We start from the raw sequence: 22119 nt of genomic DNA on the forward strand, positions 1-22119 counted from the left end.
TTAGGGAACTATCTTGTAAAGGAAAAATAAACGTGCTTGCAGGAAGTCAGAGATTAGACTTGTTTCTTAAAATATTTCAGTATAGTTATAAGAATTTTAGAGCCTGATGACCTTCTTGCTCAGTGATTATAGCATTCAATGTTATAGTAAACTTGCTGGGTAATTTTATATGCTGCCACATTCCTCACTTTTTTTTTTCTTATTAAGATATGTAAACATGAAACTCTAATCCTTAACCTACTACATCAAATTTGATTTGATGTAGCATTCCAGAACAGTTTTTGCATGGAGGAAAGCATGAGATCTTTAAGACAAACACTCTTTCAAACTCTGTTATGGGACTAAGGATTCCTTTTTCATTTCATTATTTGCATTTCTGTCATTTCCCTGGCTGTTCCTATTTGCACTAGAGTAAACACAAAAGGAAGGAGGAGGAGAATGTTAAATCAATGCTGCTATTGCATATGACCTTTGGGAAGATTTAATAGATGAGGTTAAATTTTCAATTTTTTTTCTATCTATGGATTTAATTACTGTTTTAGCTTTAGTAGCATGATAAATTAAGAATTATATGTACTTAACCCCTCCTCACCAATTTCAGGCATGCTGTGCTTCTGGTTATGGGTCAGTTCTGATAAAATTATTTTCTCTATTGAAGATCTGGCTTTGCCACTGTTTCCCAGATGAGACTTTACTTCTTATTCTTTCAAGTCTAAGGGTCAATTCAGAGGTCTCATTGGGGCGCCTGGGTGGTTCAGTCACCAAGCTGGTGGTTCAGTCAATCAAATTTGACTCTTGATTTCAGCTCAGATCATGATCTCAGTGTTGTGAGATCAAGCCTCACATCAGGCTCCTCGCTAAGCATGGAGCCTGCTTAGGATTCTTTCTCTCCCCCTTTCTTTGCCCCTCTCCCACTTGCATACACATTCTCTCTCTCTCTCTCTCTCAAAGTACATAAATAAACATGAAAAAAATTCAGAGGTCTCAATGTACATTACTAAGACATGGATCCTGAGTGAGAGCAAGTGGGACAGCATTGAAATACTCTGAAAAGAGGGATTCAGGTTGTCTGGTGGGTCAGTCATCAGGCATCTGTGAAAGATTAAGAAAGACAGGTTCAGAATTTCCAGGGATGGGCCAAAGGATCTACATTTAAGTTAAAATTATCATTCAGTCATTTAGTAGATATTTACTCTTTGTCTCCCATCTGCCCCACACAGTGCTAGTCAATGGATATGTATGCACTGTGGGATTAAACAGAAACCCTGCCTTACAGAGTTTCTGGGGTAGAGGTGGGAGGAGGGTATTCTGGCCCTGTGTGGAAAATAGAGTCAGGGTGACTGCTGTAGTAGTCCTGGTGAGACCAGAGAGGCTTGGATTAGGGTGGTAATGTAGAGGTAGTCAGAAACACATTTAGGACATCTAATTTGAAGGTAAAGTTAATAGGACTCATTGATGTTTCAGATATGGGATGTAGAGGACAGAGGAATCAAGGATAACTCTAGTCACTGTGGTTGACCTGAGAAATGGCTGAATGGTGGTGATGTTTACTAATATGAGCAAGGCTGGGGAAAGGGTCAATTTAGGAGTTATGGTTGATAATTGAGAGGTTTGGGACATGTTAAATTTAAATTGCTTATTAAATATTACAGTGAAGAGTTTCAGTAGGTCCTTGCATAAATGAATCTAGTGCTTAGAAGTTAATGCTGAGATAATAATTTGGGAATCAACAGTGAATAACATTATGTAAAATCATAAATATTGTAAAGGTGTTTACTCTTTGCAAGGCTCTGGGCTAAGTGCTGGGGATATAATACTGAATAAGATCCTGTAGACATGGCTGTCATGGAGTTTACATTCTTGTAGGGGAGGCCAAAATCAATAACTAATTCCACAATCACAGTTGTGAAATACACACTAAGGGAGAGATGTTATATTGGGGGGGGGTATCCTGATTTAATGTGGAAAATTAGAGACTTTCTTGAGGCAGTTACTGTTTTGAGCTAATAATTTGGGGAAATAAGAGAAAGACATGAAAAGACTGTGTAAGCAGAGAGAATAACATTTTGAAGTCTGTAGGAAGGTCAGTGTAGCTGGAGAACAGACAAGTTGGGGGGTATAAGATTGAGAGAAGAGGTAGATAGGAGTCAAACTGGGGAGGACCTGGTAAGGATTTGGGCTTTGTCCCAAGGGAAAGGCAAAACCATTCAAGGAGTTATATCATATTTGCATTTGAAATATCACTTTTAGCTATAATGCAAAGAAGGTATTAAAGGGGTGTGCAAAGCTACTTTGGAGAGACCAGTGGGAGAGTAAAAGCAATGAAAATAGAACTAGATGTGCTTGCAAGATATCTAGAAGATGAAATTGAAAGAACTTAGTGATTGTTTGGGTGTAATGAGGTAAAGAAGCAAGAGATGTCAGAAGATGTTAAAAAAAAGACTTCTGGTTTCCTAGTATTATGGTTTCATTGGCTAGGCAGATGGTTGTTGCTTTCATTGAGATAGTTATCTCTGGAAGAACTGGCTTTTTTGTGGAGCAGCAGTGATGGCCATGATGGAGATCAAAAGCTTGGTTTGGGACCTGCTGACATGAGTTTCCCCTCAAAAATCCAAATAACAATGTTGATAGGCACTTTGAGTACTTCTCTGGAGCTCAGAGGAGAGGGCTGGGCCAAAGGAATAAACTTAAGAGTTATCAGCACTTAGATGTTTATTTGAATGTATGGGTGTGGATGAGATTGCCTGGAGAGAGAAGTATATCTGGAAAGCAAGGTACCTTGGAAACAGACTTGAGTCACTCTAATATTTTTCAGCCAGAGAAGCAGATAGAAGAGATTGAGAAGGCTTGGGCAGGAAAGCCAGCAGTGTCATGTCTTGGCAGCCAAATGAAGAGGGTTTCAGGAAGGAAGAGGTCAGCTGTGTTGAAGCTGAGGATCAAGTTCTTGCTGTAGAAGTATAGCAGTGTAATACAATCCAGTTGCTTCCTTTACAGCTCTTTGAAAATGAAAACCACTCCGTCTAAAACAAAAAGGGCAATAGTTGGAAGACTACATTGGCCAAGACTTACAGATTCAAAGGGAAGGCTTAGAACAGGTAGAAACCAGTTTCATTCTATACTGGAAGTGGAGTGAATGAATTGAAACCATTTCCAGACTTTTAATTCTCTGCTTGACAATTTATAGCCCAGGAGAGAGTGTCCAAAGGCCTACCTTAGGACGTCTTGCCTCGTCTTGGCCAGAGTGGGCATGAATCTAATTAATTGTCCCATCATACGATATCCCCAGTGGGGAGAGGTAGCTCTCCAAAAGGTAATCAGGTAACAATACCAAAAGGAGGTATAGATAGATGGTGGGCAGTCGGAATCAAAGAGTGCTTAGAACATCTTTTTTTTTTTTTTTTTTTTTTGAGCATATCTTCAGTCTGGGAAACATCCGCTCACAAATCAGAAGAAGAATGGAAAATTGGCAAAGGAGGTTCTTCAATTTATGCCAGATTTCAGATTGGATAGGGAACAAGCAAGAAAAGATGGGGAACTAGATCTCAGTGTAAGGAAGACCTCTGCCTGCATGGGTCCTCTGCCATCCTTAAGAGAGAAGAAATTTCTTACTGGATTTCTTGAGTCAGGCATGGCAGATGTTTCTTCTCTTGGTGTTTTCTCATTTGTGAATGAATTATCTGATAAAGCTTCTATAATTCAGTATAGCCTGATGTCTTAGGAAGGTTTTACAGCTTCAAGACGTTGTATTCTATTTTCTGGGCAATGTTTTCCATTTAATTTGGGGTGTATGTAAAAATAGTCACTGTGATTTGGTTGGCATATGAAATCCATCCCTATTATATCTATCAATAAAAAATAGTTCTATGAACCTGTTAGGATGACCTTTATTCTTCACTGCCATACCGTCAGCTTGTTTTCCACTTACATTTTATTGTGAACAGTTATGCTGAGTCATAGTTAGCATCCTAATCTCCCAACACTGTTCAGGTGCTTATCATGAGGTCCCAGTAAATGGCATTATACTCTCCTCTAGTCTTAATTAACTGATCTTTAGTTATTTAAGCTAGATCAGACATGCTTATAAAGCTCCTTAAATCCCCAAGTTATTTTAGATTAACATAACCACTCTTATTCCCCAAATTAATCATCTTTAACATTAGAGAATAGAAGGGACCTATAGATTTGAGGGACCTATAGTTTTGAAAAGAAGATTTTTGTAGTATTTTAGAGTTGCTTAAGTGTTTGGCATGATTTTTTTTGTGTTATAAAATTTGTGTCTTTGGAATTCTCAAGAAATAAATAACTTTTGCATTTAGTCTACAGCAGAAATGGAGAAAGTTCAGCAGGTTTATTAGAACTGTATATGAAACACAAAGAAATCCCAAGTGAAGGGACTGCAGTGATTTTCTTGATGAAAATGAATTTCTGAGAATATTTTTTCTTCTTTGGTTTTCAACAGTGATACTTTAAGTATAGTAATATGTTGCATTGAATATTCACAGCAAGCTACTTTTATATTAGAAAAAGCAAGAATTTTATATTAAAATAGCAAGAAAACCATTTTTTCATTTTCATTTAATGAATAAATCCATGATAGTAAACAGTGGTTGTCTTAGTTTTACAACACTAACTAATAAATCATTCCCTTACAGATTTTCTAAGAGTTTCTTTATGACTTTTTGAAAGATAGTGCAGGTTTCTTTACTTACAATTGGCTTTTGGTTGTCAAAGTTGAAAAACCATATGACATGGTGGAAAATATGCAGGAGTAGTACATTTTTATCTTTAAAAAAAACCAAAAATCTGACCTGGTTCAATTTCCAACTTTCTACTTACCAACTATGTTGCTTTGGGCAGATTACTTTACCTTTCTGAGCTTTAGTTTTCTTATCTGTAAAACAGAGTATTAGTGCTTGATCTTCACAGATGGTATGGGAATTAGATAGATACGGGAATTACCAGAAAATTACCTTGCTGTTAGCAGCTATTCAACAAATGTTAGGTCTTTTCTCTTTACCAGGTAGATTTATTTTCCTCCTAAGCAACTCAAGTGCTTATGTATGAACAGATAATGAGAACTTTTGAAAACATTTTAAAATTCACTTAAATTCCACATATTATTTAAATCAAGTTTGTCATCAAAGACTATCAAATCCAATATGGGGCTGGTGAAATGTAGTGAGGTTTCTGACAATGGTGAAGGTAGCCTGATAGATTTAGAGGCTTCTTTAAAATAAGACCAAAACAGGGAGGAGCCAAGATTACGGAACAGCATGGAAGTCTTTTTGCATCTCACATCCATGAAATACAGCCAGATCAACACTAAACCATCCTGCACCCCTAGAAAACTGATTGGAGGATTAACACAACAATCTGCACAACCTGAGCCACAGAACTCAGCAGGAATTCACCCCATAAGAAAGAGCAGAAAGAAACAACAGCCAGAGACTTAATCAACACAGATAAAAGCAAGATGTCTGAACCAGAATTTAGAATCACGATAGTAAGAATAGTAGCTGGGGTCAAAAATAGATTAGAATCCCTCCCTGAAGAGATAAAAGAAGTAAAAACTAGTCAGGATGAAATAAAAAAATGTCATAACTGAGCTGCAATCTCGAATGCCATGGTGGCAAGGATGGATGAGGCAGAATAGCGAATCAGTGATATAGAGGACAAACTTATGGAGAATGATGAAGCAGAAAAAAAGAGGGAAACTAAGGCAATGAGCACGATTTAAGAATGAGAGAAATCAGTGACTCATTAAAAAGGAAAAACATCAGAATCATAGGGGTCCCAGAATATATATATAGAGAAAAAGGGGTAGAAGGGTTATGTGAGCAAATCATAGTGGAAAACTTTGCTAACCTGGGGAAAGACACAGAAATCAAAACCCAGGAAGCACAGAAGACTCCCATCAGATTCAACAAAAACTGACCATCAACAAGGCATATCATAGTCAAATTCACAAAATACTCAGGAAAGGAGAGGATCATGAAAGCATCAAGGGAAAAAAATCCTTAACCTACAAGGGAAGACAGATCAGGTTTGCAGCAGACCTATCCACAGAAACTTGGCAGGCCAGAAAGGAGTGGCAGAATATATTCAATGTGCTGAATTGGAAAAATATGCAGCCAAAAATTCTTTATCCAGCAAGGCTGTCATTCAAAATAGAAGGAAAGATTAAAAGTTTCCCAAACAACAATTAAAGGAATTTGTGATCACTAAACCAGCCCTGAAAGAAATTTTAAGGGGGACTCTCTGAGGGGAGAAAAGACAAAAAAAATACCAGAAGCAACAAAGATTAGAAAGGACCAGAGAACACCACCAGAAACTCCAACTCTACAAGAAACACAATAGCAATAAACTCATATCTTTCAGTACTCACTCTAAATGTCAATAGACTAAATGTTCCAATCAAAAGACATAGGGTAACAGACTGGATAAGAAAACAAGATCCATCTGTATGCTGTTTACAAGAGACCCACTTTAGACCTAAAGACACCTTCAGATTGAAAGTAAGGGGATGGAGTAGCATCTAGCTAATGTCAACAAAAGAAAGCCGGAGTAGCCATACTTATATCAGACAATCTAGACTTCAAAATAAAGACTGTAACAAGAGATGAAGAAGGGAATTATATCATAATTAAGGGGTCTATCCACCAAGAAGACCTAACAATTGTAAACATATATGCTGCAAATGTGGGAGCACCCAAATATAAAAATCAATTAATCACAAACATAAAGAAACTCATTGATAATAATACCATAATAGTAGGGGACTTCAACACTTCACTTACAGCAATGGACAGATCATCTAAATAGAAAGTCAACAAGGAAGCAATGACTTTGAATGACACACTAGACCAGATGGACCTAACAGATATATTCAGAACATTTCATCCTAAATCAGCAGAATGTATATTCTTCTCCAGTGCACATGGAACGTTCTCCAGAATAGATCACATACTGGGACACAAATGAGCCCTCAACAAGTACAAAAAGACTGAGATCATATTTTCAGATCATAACACTGAAACTCAAAATCAACCACGAGAAAAAATTTGGAAAGACAGCAAATACTTGGAGACTAAAGAACATCCTACTAAAGAATGAATGGGCTAACCAAGAAGTTAAAGAGGAAATTAAAAAGTACATGGAAGCCAATAAAAATGATAACACCACAGCCCAAAACCTCTGGGATGCAGCAAAGGTGGTCATAAGGGGGAAGTATATAGCAATCCAGACCTTCCTAAAGAAGGAAGAAAGGTCTCAGATACACAACCTAACCTTAAACCTTAAAGAGCTGGAAAAAAAACAGCAACTAAAGCCCCAAACCAGAAGAAGACAGGAAATAATAAAGATTAAAGCAGAAATCAATGCTATTGAAGCCAAAAAATCAGTAGAACAGATCGATGAAACCAGAAGCTTGTTCTTTGAAAGAATTAACAAAATTGATAAGCCCCTAGCCAGTTTGATCAAAAAGAAAAAGGAAAGGACCCGAATAAATAAAATCAAGAATGAAAGAAGAAAGATCACAACCAACACAGCAGAAATAAAAACAGTAAGAGAATATTATGGGCAATTATATGCCAACAAAATGGGCAATCTGGAAGAAATGGACAAATTCCTAGAAACATATAAACTACCAAAACGAAACAGGAAAAAATAAAAAATTTGAACAGATCCAAACCAGTAAAGAAATTGAATTAGTAATAAAAACACTCCCCCCAAACAAGAGTCTAGGGCCAGATGGCTCTCCAGGGGAATTCTACCAAACATTTAAGGAAGAGTTAACACCTATTCTCTTGAAGCTGTTCCAAAAAATAGAAATGAAAGGAAAACTTCCAAACTCATTCTCTGAAGCCAGCATTACCTTGATTCCAGAACCAGACAGAGACCCCACTAAAAAGGAGAACTATAGACCAATTTCCCTCATGAACATGGGTGCAGAAATCCTCAACAAGATGTTAGCCAACTGGATCCAACAATACATTAAAGAAATTATTCACCGCAACCAAGTGGGATTTATACCTGGGATGCAGGGCTGGTTCAATATCCACAAAACAATGTGATTTATCACATCAATAAAAGAAAGAACAAGAACCACATGATCCTCTCAATAGATGCAGAGACAGCCTTTGACAAAATACAACATCTTTTCTTGATAAAAACTCTGAAGAAAGTAGGGATAGAAGGATTATACCTTGAGATCATAAGAGACATATGTGAAAGACCAACGCTAATGGGGAAAAACAGAGAGCTTTTCCCCTAAGGTCAGGAACACAACAGGGATATCCACTCATCACGGTGATTCAACATAGAATTGGAAGTCTTAGCCTCAGCCATCAGACAACACAAAGAAATAGAAGCATCCAAATCGGCCAGGATGAGGTCAAACTTTCACTCTTCGCAGATGACATGATACTGTATACAGAAAACCCAAAAGATTCCACCAAAAAACTGCTAGAAGTGATCCATGAATTCAGCAAAGTGGCAGGATATAAAATCAATGCACAGAAATCAGTTGCATTCCTATACACCAACAATGAAGCAACAGAAAGAGAAATCAAGGGATCAGTCCCAATTGCACCAAAAACCATAAAATACCCAGGAAGAAATCTAACCAAAGAGGTGAAAAGTCTATACACTGAAAACTATGGAAAGCTTATGAAAGGAATTGAAGAAGATACTAAAAAATGGAAAAATATTCCATGCTCCTGGATAGGAAGAACAAATATTGTTAAAATGTCAATACTACCCAAAGCAATCTACATATTCAATGCAATACCTATCAAAATAACACCAGCAGTCTTCACAGAGCTGGAACAAACAATCCAAAAATTTGAATGGAACCAGAAAAGACCCCAAATAGCCAAAGTAATCTTGAAGAAGAAAACTAAAGCAGGAGGCATCATAATTGCAGACTTCAAGTTGTATTACAAAACTGTAATCATCAAGACAGTATGGTATTGGCACAAGAACAGACACTCAGATCAGTGAAACAGAATAGAGAACCCAGAAATGGACCCACAAACATATGGCCAACTAGTCTTTGACAAAGCAGGAAAATATCCAATGGAATAAAGACAGTCTCTTCAGCAAGTGGTGCTCGGAAAACTGGACAGCAACATGCAGAAAAATGAACCTGGACCACTTTCTTACACCATCCACAAAAATAAACTCAAAATGGAATGAAGAGCTAAATGTTAGACAGGAAGCCATCAAAATCCTCGAGGAGAAAGCAGGCAAAAACCTCTTTGACGTTGGCCACAGCAACTCCTTACTCAACATGACTCCAGAGGCAAGGGAAACAAAAGCAAAAAAGAACTATTGGGACCTCATCAAAATAAAAAGCTTCTGCACAGCAAAGGAAACAATCAGCAAAACTAAAAGGCAACTGATGGAATGGGGGAAGATATTTGCAAATGACATATCAGATAAAGGGTTAGTATCCAAAATCTATAAACAACTTATCAAACTGAACACCCCAAAAACAAATAATCCCGTGAAGAAATGGGCAAAAGACATGAATAGACCCTTCTCCAAAGAAGACATCCAGATGGCCAACCGACACATGAAAAAATGCTCAACATCACTCATCATCAGGGAAATACAAATCAAAACCACAATGAGTATATATGTACAGTGGAGTATTACTCCAGAAGTAATGCGGAGTAATGAAATAATAAAGAATAATTCATTAATTATTCCGCAAGTAATGAGGAGTAATGAATGAGTAAAGAATGAAATCTTGCCATTCGCAACTACGTGGATAGAACTAGAGGGTATTATGCTAAGCGAAATTAGTCAGAGAAAGACAAATGTCATACAACTTCACTCGTATGAGGACTTTAAGATACGAAACAGATGAACATAAGAGAATGGAAGCAAAAATAATATAAAAACAGGGAGGGGGACAAAAACATAAGAGGCTCTTAAAAACGAAGAACAAACAGAGGGTTGCTGGAAGGGTTGTGGGAGGAGGGGATGGGCTAAATGGGTAAGGAGCATTAAGGAACCTACTCCTGAAATCATTGTTGCACTGTATGCTAACTAACTTAAATGTAAATTAAAAAAAATAAATAAAAATTAAAAAAATGTTTAAAGAACAAAAATAAGATGAGAACAACCACAGAAAAGCAAAAAGCCTGGTAAAAAGCAAAATGTTCTTGAGATCTGGGACATTTATGTGCTTATCTAGGGCAGTTTGTACATTTTGCTTTTAAAGAAAGTGTTTAGGATCTTTTCCTCCTCAGAACACCTGCTTTGCATACCACACACAATAAGCCATAATAGCTGTTATGCAACATTTCTTACTCTATTTCTTCATGAACTTTTAAAATTCTATACTTGGAAGATTTATTTCTCCAGTTACAACATTTAAGATTGTAAAATGCCTTAATTTATCACATTTTATATCTATTTAGATGTAAAGTTTTTTTTTTTTGTAAGCAGTAGAAATTTCTAACTGCAACACAGCTGGAAGGTGCATTTGTGTTCCCTGTTAAATCTTTAGGATAGTCTCATAGTGAGTTGAAATGGAAGGGCTTGGCATTTCTGATGTATAAGAAGTACATCTGAAATGCTATAAGTAAGAAAGAGCAGCTAGGCATAGTGTTCCAATACAGTCCTTTCTCTGGTTGGTTAAATCTGGCTCTACTTTCTGCCAATTTCTGTCACCAAATGAACATTTATTAAGAGACTGAAATGTCTAGAGAGCTTTGCTGTATAGTCACGTTACAAAGATAATGATCTATTGGAAGAGAGAGGCAGATAGGATATAAATGCCAAGGAAAAGGTACAAAGTGCCATGAGAATGCTTCAAAGGCACAGTTAGTTCCAATGGGGGAGACTAGGGGAGGCTTTAGAGAGGAAGTTGCATTTGAATTTGACCTTGAGAAGTAGAAGATTAGATGGGTAGAATGAGGATTGAGAGGTGGGCAATAACATGGGAAGCACAGGAGACACATAAGCTAAAGCATGAAATTTGTGGTGTGTTTTAGGAACAATGAGTAGGCTGTTATGACTGGAACCTTAGGGCATTGGATTTGTTTGTTAAGAGACAAATCTGGAGAGGCATCTGGGGTGGCTCCATTGGTTAAGCATCCAACTCTTGATTTCAGCTCAGGTCATGATCTCATAATCCCCTCGTCTGGCTCTGTGCTGACAGCAGGGAACCTGCTTGGGATTCTCTCTCCCTTTCTCTCTCTCTCCCTTCCCCCATCTCTCTCTTTTTCTGTCTCTGTCTCTTTCTCTCTCTCTCTCAAAATAAATAAATAAAGTTTTTTTTTGTTTTAAAAGAAATGAATCTGGAAAGGTAGAATTAGGCCAGCTTGTGAAGTTTCTTGAGTGCTATTTAAAGGAGGTGGGACCTTATTCTGTAGATAACAGAACTAGTGCAATGGAAAAAAAGATGAGATTTGTGGGACTTTTTGGAAAATCTTAGGAGTGAAAAGAAAGAAGAAAGTGAAAGAGGAACTAAAAGCCCAGAAATCAGTTATGATATTGCAATAGTGAAAGCAGAAAATGACCAAGATTGAGCTAGGATATCTGTAAAAATCAGAAGATTGGAATGAAATGATGTCAGGAGCACAGACTGAACTCCCAGACTTTGGTGATCAGATAAGGTAAGGGTAGAGTCAAGGATGACTTCAAGACTTCAAGGTTTTCAGACACAGTGATGCCAATTAACAAAGACTGAAAGAGGAATTCAGTTGGGGTAAAATTAGAATACTTCTTGTAAAGGGCTTATAAAAAGCAGAGATTTCAGAAGTCCAGTACTCTCTGTTAGCTGTGTCACTGGTGGCTTTTTATGTCTCATTGCTATAGGAAATATCATGTTTTGGGTTGCTGTGTGTAAGAGGGTATTGGAAAGTATGGTATACTTATGAGGATTAATCCAAGATGTTTGACTGTTTGAAAGTTTCCTACATCGTTTTTTAACATGAGAGTACCACAAATAACTTTGTAGTCTTCAAGAGACCTATGAAGCCAAAAGACATGAATTTTATGGTGAACGTCAGAGGAAGGAAGAAGAAATGAAGCAGATGTTTGTGCAGCGAGTAAAGGAGAAAGAAGCCATATTGAAAGAAGCTGAAAGAGAGGCAAGTACACTGGTTTGATGTGATCTGCATTTGTTTTTTAGGTGTCCTGTTTGAGAGATTTATCTCAAGAATTTAGCTGAGATGCTTTTGGAGAGTACTTATTGTTCTTTAAAAAGTAGCTATTTTAGGGGCGCCTGGGTGGCGCAGTCGGTTAAGCGTCCGACTTCAGCCAGGTCACGATCTCGCGGTCCGTGAGTTCGAGCCCCGCGTCAGGCTCTGGGCTGATGGCTCGGAGCCTGGAGCCTGTTTCCGATTCTGTGTCTCCCTCTCTCTCTGCCCCTCCCCCGTTCATGCTCTGTCTCTCTCTGTCCCAAAAATAAAAAATAAAAAATGTTGAAAAAAAATTAAAAAATAAATAAATAAATAAATAAAAAGTAGCTATTTTAACACATAGTCTTTGGATACAGACTTTTAAAAGTCTGAAATCAAATAAAAATTTGGCTTTTTTGAGCAAATCGTCTTCCATTACAAATGGTTCTCCAAGGGGACTAGGTCACTAATAGGTGTTTTAAGTATCTTAACTTTGTTATTTATTTATTTATTTATTTATTTATTTATTTATTTATGCTTTAGTTAATATACAGTGCAATTATTGGTTTAGGAGTAGATTTCAGTGATTCATTACTTAAATACAACACCCAGTGCTCATCACACCAAGTCCCCTCCTTAATACCCATCACCCATCTAGCCATCTCCCACCCACTTCCATCAACTCTTAGTTTGTTCTCTGTCGTTAGGAGTTTCTTGTTGTTTGTTTCCGGCTCTTTTTCTTCCCCCTCCTTCCCATATGTTCATCTGTTTTGTTTCTTAAATTCTACTTATGAGTGAAATCATATGGTATGCTTTTTGACTTTCTCTCATTGACTTATTTCGCTGTTTAGTAGATGCATTCTAGTTCCATCCACATTGTTGCAAATGGCAAGATTTCATTCTTTTTGAGGCTGTGTGTGTGTGTGTGTGTGTGTGTATACACATACCACAGCTTCTTTATCCATTCATCAGTCAATGGACATTTGGGCTCTCTCCATAGTTTGGCTGTTGTTGATAGCACTGCTATGAACATGTACCCCTTTGAATCAGTATTTTTGTATCCTTTGGGTAAATACCTAATAGTAAAATTATGGTCAACTAATCTTCAGCAAAGCAGGAAAGAATGTCTAATAGAATAAATACCTTAACTTTGAACCAGAAATGTTTTAGCCGTGGCTTAATAAAACCTTTCTTGAGAGTTCTTGAGAGCTGTTGGGGTTGATGCCATGAAACAGGTAACTATGAAAACAATTAAGTAACTCTTCTGAGTTTGAACTCAGGCTTTCTAGACCAGTCAGGTGGTCAAATCACTTTTGGATAACCTTGGCACACATGTGCACATGCACACACAAACATTGCAGTTATTTCCATAGTTTTGTTTGCTTCTAGTTCTTCAAGCAACTAGTTTTATTTGAGTTAAACTATTTTCTATAGACCTAACTACAATGGCTACTTTTAAGTAAATGGCCACATTCAAGATGAGAGTCAAAAAGGATGAGTTCAAAAAGGAATTTCTAAGACAAAAATGTTAATACAAGTGAACTTGATAATACAAGATTTTCTGAATTATTTATAATTTTACAAATTTATTTTTTCAAGTATACTTGTAAGTAGTTTTATAAAATTAATAGTCTAATATATCTTGTTTATAATTTGAATTTGAACTTTTTATTTTGAAAAAGTTCAAACAGGAAAGTGAAAGTAAGGGTACCTACCTATGTCCCTCCCCACACCTAGATTTAGCAATGGGTGTTTTGCCACCTTTATTTTATATATACATATATATGTATGTGTGTGTGTGTGTGTGTGTGTGTGTACGCATCTGGGAGAGAGGGGTGTCCATTTTTCCCTGGTCATCTGAAAGCTGGTTGTAGACATTATGACACTTTACCCCTAGGCACTTCAGTGTGCATCTCTGAAGTTAGGCACATTTTCTTCCATAACCATTGTACTAGTATTACACCTAAGAAAATTAATGGGAATGCCATAATCTCACCTGATCTCCTGTCCACAGTCACATTTCCCCAGTTGTCCAAGATGGTCTTTTATTGTTTTTTTTTCTTTTATTTGTTTACAGATTTTTTAGTTTTTTATTTTTGAACTGGAATTCAGTTGTAGGTCTCATATCACATTCGGGTATTCTGTTTGTTTAGTCTCTTTTGTCCAAGAATAGTTCCCTAGTTTTGAGTTATTTTTAAGTATAAAAATTGAAGAAAGAGTTGTAATGAGCAGGAAATGAGGATGCTGACTTTTTTTTCATTAGTAGATTCATCTTTAAGATAGAAGTAGAGTGAAACTATTTAAGAGTTTAATTCTCATATATCATGATTCTTAGTTTTTCCAGTGAGGAGAAAAGATGTAGAAGTGGTTTACAGTTGAGTTGTTCCTTTCTTTTTCTTTTTTTTTTTTTTTCAGAGAGAGAGAGAGAGACAGAGACAGAGAGAGTGAGCATGAGTGGTAGAGGGAGAGAGAGAATCTTAAGAAGGCTCCACATTGACGTGGCGCTCAGTCTCATGACCCCTGAGATCATGACCTGAGCTGATATCAAGAGTTGGATGCTTAGCTGACTGAGCCACCCAGGCGCCCCTATAGTTGAGTTTTTAATTTTTAAAATCCGACACAAGATTATCTTGTTTAAATGTGTGTTATTTAAAAGGAAATTGAAAATTCAGGGTTGAATTTCAAATCACATGGTTGAAAGAAAAAGAGACCGTTTGTCAGTAGATCCTTTATAGACTTTTATTTTTAATTTTTTAATGTTTATTTATTTATTATTTTTTTAATACAATTTATTGTCATATTGGTTTCCATGCAATACCCAGTGTTCATCCCAACAGGTGCCCTCCTCCATGCCTATCACCCACTTTCCCCTCCCCCCCCCCCATCAACCCTCAGTTTGTTCTCAGTATTTAAAAGTGTCTTATGGTTTGCCTCTCTCCCTCTCTGTAACTTTTTTTTTCCCCTTCCCCTCCCCGATGGACTTCTGTTAAGTTTCTCAAGATCCACATGAGTGAAAACGTAGGATATCTGTCCTTCTCTGACTTATTTCACTCAGCATAATACCTTCCAGTTCCATCCACATTGCTGCAAATGGCAAGAATTCATTCTTTCTCATTGCCAAGTAGAATTCCATTGTATATATAAACCACATCTTCTTTATCCATTCATCAGTTGATGGACATTTAGGCTCTTTCCATAATTTGGCTGTTGTTGAAAGTGCTGCTATAAACATTGGGATACATGTGCCTCTATGCATCAGCACTCCTGTACCCCTTGGGTAAATTCCTAGCAGTGCTATTGCTGGATCATAGGGTATATCTATTTTTTAATTTTTTTAGGAACCTCCATACTGTTGATTTAGTTTTGAGAGAGAGACAGAGTGTAAGTGGGGGAGGTACAGAGAAAGGGAGACACAGAATTCGAAGCAGGCTCCAGGCTCTGAGCTGTCAGCACAGAACCCCACACGGGGTTTGAACTCAAGAGCCATGAGATTATGACCTGAGCTGAAGTTGGATGCTTAACTGACTGAGCCACCCAGGTGCTCCCTAAATTTTTAACTATATAGCATTATAGGCAGTAGATTCTGGGCCTCTCTTATTAATGTTACAAGGTACTTCATGGCTAGTTTTAATACTGTAAAGCCAGTATCATTAATACTTTAGAGTCAGGGTCAAGAAAACAGGAGACCTTTTGTGCTGTTGATAACTTCTCACCAATGCCCTTAAGACAGTATCACCAATATGCTATATCTTTTGTAAACACTGCTTCTGAGTATTTGAAATATGTTTGAATTAAATAGTGGAACCGTAAGTGAGTGCTTTATGTACATGGAATAGACTGCTGCTGTCAAAAGTTATGAATTCCACATTATGTAAATAATAGTCATACCTATCTCTGCCTCCCTTTTAAAAACACTTTTCTTTTTGTAGTATTTCTGCAATTTTTAGTCAACTTCATGAATGATCTATGAAGTAGTCTATAACCTTTCAAGATATTTATGCATATAGAGTATACAGCCTACATTTAAGTAATCAGAGATGTCTTTGTACATGTCATCTAAATCTACTCCTATACACATAATCTAAATCCACTCCTGTATCCTGTCTTTCCAGGCTTTACTCAGCTCCTCTCCCACATTTATAGGAGAAACACACATACTCAGTTGTGACTCTATGTATACCATTGATTTGAATGACAACTAGATGAACCCCACTTTTTAAATACACATGCACACACACACATAAATTTTTGTAAAAGCAGGAACTATGAAATAAGCAAATACTAAGGAACTGATGCTTCTCTGAAATGCCATCCTCAGGAATAAAATCATTTTAGGGAAGAAGAATTTTACTTAATCTGTTTCAATCCTGTTCTGTCTCCTTTTAAATACATCTCCTGTCAGGATTTACTGGCACACAAGACAACCTCTTCCATATTTGGAACAGTGAATTTTTATTAGGATGGAGTTTAGCTCTTCAGTTTCTTATATGCCATCTTTTCTAGAAACCAAGTCCTACTTTTTTATATGAATGCTACCCAGAACTGAAAATACTAAACATTATCTAACTAGACCAGGGAATTCAAAAAGTTACCTTTTTTATCTAGATTTTGGATGCTGTGCGTGTGTTCTTGGCAGGCAAGACACGCGGCTGATTGATATAGGATCCACTAAAGTCCCTAGATTCTTTTTTCTAGATAAACAAACCAAGGAAATATCATGTTATAATGTTATAAACTTTTACAAACTGATTTTAATGGTTGCATTGAGTGTATTTAGCACAAATTTACTTTTTGACTTTATTAGATGTGGGCTATGTTTTCCATTATGCTGTAAACTCAACTACAGTGATTATTTTTATGAATAAAACTTACTCAATTTAGGATTTCTTGATTTAGCTTAGATTTCAAGAAGGTGAATGACTGTGGGAAAATGTAATAGATTTTTAAGGTTCTTGATTTAAATTGACAATTGACACTTTCCAAGCAAGATTACCAATAGAACTTTTAACAGTTTCACTATATTTGGTAACTTTATTTGGAAAATAACTTGCTTTTGTAATTTGTGTCCCTCACTTTTATTAAGCATGGATTTTAGAGAGTTTTATTTGAAGAGGCTTTGCAGGGAAATATATAGAGCAAGAAAATGAAAACTCTAAGAAAAGGTCAAATGTTTTAAAAACATGGGAATCTACTCCCGAAGCCAAGAACACACTGTATACACTGTATGTTAGCTAAATTGATAATCAATTATGTTTAAAAAAAAATGAAAAAATAAAATTAGAATAAAAAAAACAGGATTTTACATGAGACTGTATTTTTTTTATTATGTGTTTTTGTTCATGCATCTTTTGCATGGGAACTCATTTATAATTAAAGTTACCAAGGCAGTTCCATATGTACATTTTTACTTAAAGCATGAACTTTCGAGACATCAGGAAAACTTGTAGATTGCTGTGTAGGTTAGTGTTAGAAATTGTTGCTAAGCCGGAGAACATTCCTGTGCATGTGCTGCCACAATGTGTTGTTGATGGGAACTGCACCTTTCTTTCACAGCTACAGGCTAAATTTGAGCACCTTAAAAGAGTTCACCAAGAAGAGAGAATGAAGCTTGAAGAAAAGAGAAGACTCTTGGAAGAAGAAATAATCGCTTTCTCAAAAAAGAAAGCTACTTCAGAGATATACCAGAACCAGTCCTACATGGCATCAGGCAGCAACCTGAAGAAGGACAAAGACCGTAAGAAGTAAGCCATCCCCAACTCCCTGACTCTGGTGGCCCCATTCCTCCATTACTTTCTTTCTCATTGCCCTGTTTGATCTTCATTGAACTTACCAGTTTCCTTATTCCTTGTCAACCTCTTGTGATTAAAATATCAGCTCCTTGAGAGCAGAGACCTATCCCTTTTCTTCACTGCTGTTTCTGCAGCATCTAGAATAGCACCTGGTACATATTAGGTACTCAGTAAATATTTGCCAAACTGAGCAAATGAATGAGTGAAAAAAAAGTATCATAATGTAGAAAGGGTCAGCTACCTGGGGGGAAGAATGGTTGCTCTTATTTTGTCACCTAGCCTGTATTTCTAATAACTGCTGACTTACCTACCGTTGGTTATATTTATTTTGAATTTCATGTATATACTTTGTTGGGGAATCATAGAAGTAAAGTAATACTTGATAAAAGACCAAATTCTTAGGTTCTCTTTTTTTATTTTATAAATTCTACTGATAATGATTTTGTGAGAATTTTTATTTTAATAAGGGATCCAGGCTATCGATTTGAACTCCTGTGCTTTGATGTCAGAGCTTGTGAAATCAATGGTGGACGTAAAGATGCAGAGGAAGGTAGAGAGGGCCCCTGTACAATGGGGTGGCCATGAGTAGCATTTGGATGATAATCTCAAGGCTTATAGGTTTGGGGTATGTGTTAAAATCAAAGTTACCAACATTTTAGAAAATAAGTTGTTGTTTTTTTTCTTTTCTATATTTTATGTCCTTTATTTCTCCTACTTAAAATGCCCTTGTCATTTTGCCTAGTTGACTCTTCTTGAAATTCATCATTAACCTGTTCTGTTGAGAGTGCTTCTCTGTGACTCTTTGCCTTAGTTTATTCCAGCTGCCTCTGTTTTGGCAGCATCCAGCTCTCCTTATGTTCCTCACAGAGCAACATTTCTGATTTAATTTTATCATCATATCTTATTTCAAACCCAGCATTTTCAGAATATTGTGACTTACTTCAAATAATTAGGGAAACCTAACATTGGACCATGGGGACTTTCCAATTTTTAAACTATGGAGAAGTAAATCCACAGGGTTTTGGTGGATTTAGCCGACCTGTGGATTTTATAGTTTGGGGAGAAGAAAGAAAGAAGGAAGGAATTCTCATGTGTGATCCTTCCATATAAACTTTACAAGGGCATGGATCTTTGTTTTGTTCATTGATGCATCCATGTCTAGAGCCTATAACAGTGCCTGCTATATAGTGGGCATGCAATTACTTGTCAAAAAAATGTATATGATTTTTAATAGCTATTTTTATTCAATAATTGAATTTCAAAAGATAAGCTATAAATATAGTTTATTACTGCTTTCAGATATGCTTCGAATTGTACAGTTAAGGGACCTTTTACCTTCTCATCCTTTCATCTTAATCCAGTGTTACTAAAATTGGATTCCCCAAGTTTATTCCATGTATGAAAGACAGCTTACATTTGCTTTGTAAAAATTGTCACCCTGCTCCACTTAGCAACCATTAGTATGTGTTCTTGTTTATAAAGTAAGGGCAAAGCCCATAGTTTTTTGAGAGCTCAGAAGAATTAATATTCAAGAAAATAGAGTTTGATGAGGTATTTTTATTTTTTCTTTTCCAAAGTCCCATAGCTAAATATCCTATAGTATATTAGATGTATATTTGCTCTTTCTGTAAAAGCTTTGTAAAACTAATGATTTTAGTAATTTTTATTTCCTATATAGTTTTTTATTGTACCAATCAAAAGGTTTTTTTTCTCTTTCCAGCTCCAATTTTATGTAAAACAAAGGTTCCAGATCATAGAAGGTCATCACAAGCAAAAGTTATTAAAATGTTAGAAGTATGCTCTGATTTTCTTGCTGTTTTTATTTTCTGTATCACTTATTCTATATCTGGCAAATGGCCACAAATGGCACTTAAATGCTTTTAAGTATAAAGTTAATATATAAGCCACAGTGAATGATATCACTTATATATTCACTGTTGTTAGAGGTTTTCAAGTTGCTGGTTTGTGATGAATGTAGATCATTTTTCCTGCTGCCCGGTTATTGTCACTTACATGCATTGTACCATGGAGCAAAGTGTCAATGACATTGAAAATACAGAACTCATTCATTGTATGGCTATCTGATTGCATTTATATTCCAAGAGGAACTCCTTTTTTGTACATACCAAAGGTAAAATTTGGGAAATATGTTTTAAAATGTATTATATACCTGAAGCTCTAATCTCTTAATAGTTTTATAGAAGTTTTTAATTTTTGTACCATTATCCAATTGATAACATGATCCTACGCTTTTGTATGAAATTATGTAACATGATGGCCTTCTATGCTTCACTATACCTTATTGTGGTTGAAGTATTGTTGTGATGGAGCAAGATATGTTTGAAAGTAATAACATCCAGGTATAAATCCCTTTTCTAGTGATGAGTACCTTTGAATCTGGGGTGTTGCCACTCTATTTCATTAGGATATTTTATATGTTTAAAACTGTCTTCCAGGGAAAAAAAAATCATAAGGTTGAATTGTCTTATTAAAAATACTTCTTAAGAAAATATCTGTCAGCATCTGAATATTAAAGATATAAAAATTTAGATAACTCATATATTGAGATATTTGAATTCAGTGCCTTCATAGTATTCTTAGAACAATTGGATGCCTTCTAACTTTTTCTTAACAGTCATAGGTATATAATTTTTCACTTTTGTACTTGAATATCCTAAATAAAATATCCTCTTGACAAATAAAATATATCTACGTATTTACTAAAATTGGTTTAAAATTACTTTAACTTTTCTTTTTGCAAACTGTCATCTTAAAGAAACATTTTGTCAAAATTAGTTCATTTAATCATGTGTTTGAATTATTTTAAGACAGAGGTGTATATTACCAGTATTTTTCAGAAAACAAAATGTTTTACTCAGCCTATGTCAGATTCTGAGCAGTGTATATTTTCATGAAATTGTATAAGTTGCAAATAAAACCTTTCATTTCATAGCATAATTTATCAGAACAAACACCTTAAATTCCAGTTTTGCATTTGAAATTCACAAATGTCTCTTAGCCTTTTAAAACATTAGTAAAGTAAGTTATAAGTATCACAGAAAAAGCTCTGAACTTTCTTCTCAGGATCAGTAATGCCCAAGTTCTGGAAGGTGGGAGCAAGAGAGCCTCTGAGTCCATGAGGGCAGGTAGCCTGGTGTACAGAGCCCAGCTGGAAGGTGAGAGCAGGAGAGCCCGTGAGTCCCTGAGGGCAGGTAGCCTGTCGTACAGAGCCCATCCACTGCCACAGCACTGAGCGTTAGCTGAGGGGAGTGTCATCCTGGAAACTCAATTATGTGATGTGAGTGCTGGTCATCTGTAGTTTTATTATATCAAACTATGTATTAAACAGCTATCCTCAACTTTAATAAAGTAAGTTTAAATGCCAGATTGGTTGTTGGCAATGTTAAAAAAATTATTCAATTTTCTAGTTGAAAAGATTATGGAAACCTGCCCAAGACTCTGAACTTAGCAGAAGGGTAATCATTTATTACTACTACTGACTCTGCTGTAAGCAAGACTCACCACATGTGCTTCAACTGACAATGTGATCTTTAATTTATTTCATTCATTTGAGATTCAAAAGTTTTGAGAACAAATATACTATAATGTTCATGTTCTTCTTACAAACCTGATTTATTCTTCACTATCCAGGTGCAGGGTTACAAAGTGAGTTATGATCCAATGAAGCTTGAATTAATAAATTCCCTGGGAACAAAATAAAGCTAGACATGTTTTGGTAATTTGTTTTCCATAAAGCATGTGAAACAATTACCTCATTATCAACCATTAATCTTTACATACTTGTCTGATCTTTAAAGCTTTTTCACATAGACTATGATTTCAGCTTCAGAAAAACACAAAGGGGGAAAAAAACATTACAGGGACTATTATCCCCTTTTTGAAGAAGAACTCAATTTAGGCCCCATTTTCCTATTGGGCTAGGAAATAGGCATACACATGGTTAAGGCTAGCCATGCCCTAATGGAGCAACGAGAACAGTAACAAGACAAGAGAGCAAATTTACGCATAGAGTAGTCTCAGAAGGGCTTTTATCTCACCCACAGAACACAAGAAAGCACTCAAGGAAGTGACTGGGTCTTGAAGGATTGGAAGCAGTTTTTTAGATACGTGAATGGAGAACCATAATTCAGGTACAAGGAATAGCATGTTTTTGATAATATCTGTGTACTCTAGAA

At 36.2% G+C, this 22119-nt stretch overlaps 1 protein-coding gene across 6 annotated transcripts in view; it reads left to right on the plus strand.

Annotated features, from left to right (window-relative positions):
• Positions 1 to 21308, plus strand: part of SEPTIN10 (septin 10) — a 66873-nt gene extending 45565 nt beyond the window's left edge. For 4 of the 6 annotated variants that reach the window (XM_053890487.1, XM_053890488.1, XM_019434602.2 and 1 more), the window contains 3 exons: positions 11972 to 12104; positions 17688 to 17875; positions 21008 to 21308. In XM_053890487.1, the coding sequence (XP_053746462.1) occupies positions 11972 to 12104; positions 17688 to 17875; positions 21008 to 21176 (490 nt within the window). In that variant the 3' untranslated portion in view covers positions 21177 to 21308. Of the gene's footprint in view, positions 1 to 11971; positions 12105 to 17687; positions 17876 to 18390; positions 18549 to 19643; positions 19721 to 21007 lie in introns of those variants that run through there. The other 2 variants (XM_019434601.2, XM_019434605.2) reach the window with 2 other exon arrangements.
• Positions 21309 to 22119: the final 811 nt, after the last annotated feature.

Source organism: Panthera pardus, unplaced genomic scaffold (genome assembly GCF_024362965.1).
Source record: "Panthera pardus isolate Hobbes unplaced genomic scaffold, ASM2436296v1 HiC_scaffold_25, whole genome shotgun sequence".
NCBI lineage: Eukaryota > Metazoa > Chordata > Mammalia > Carnivora > Felidae > Panthera > Panthera pardus.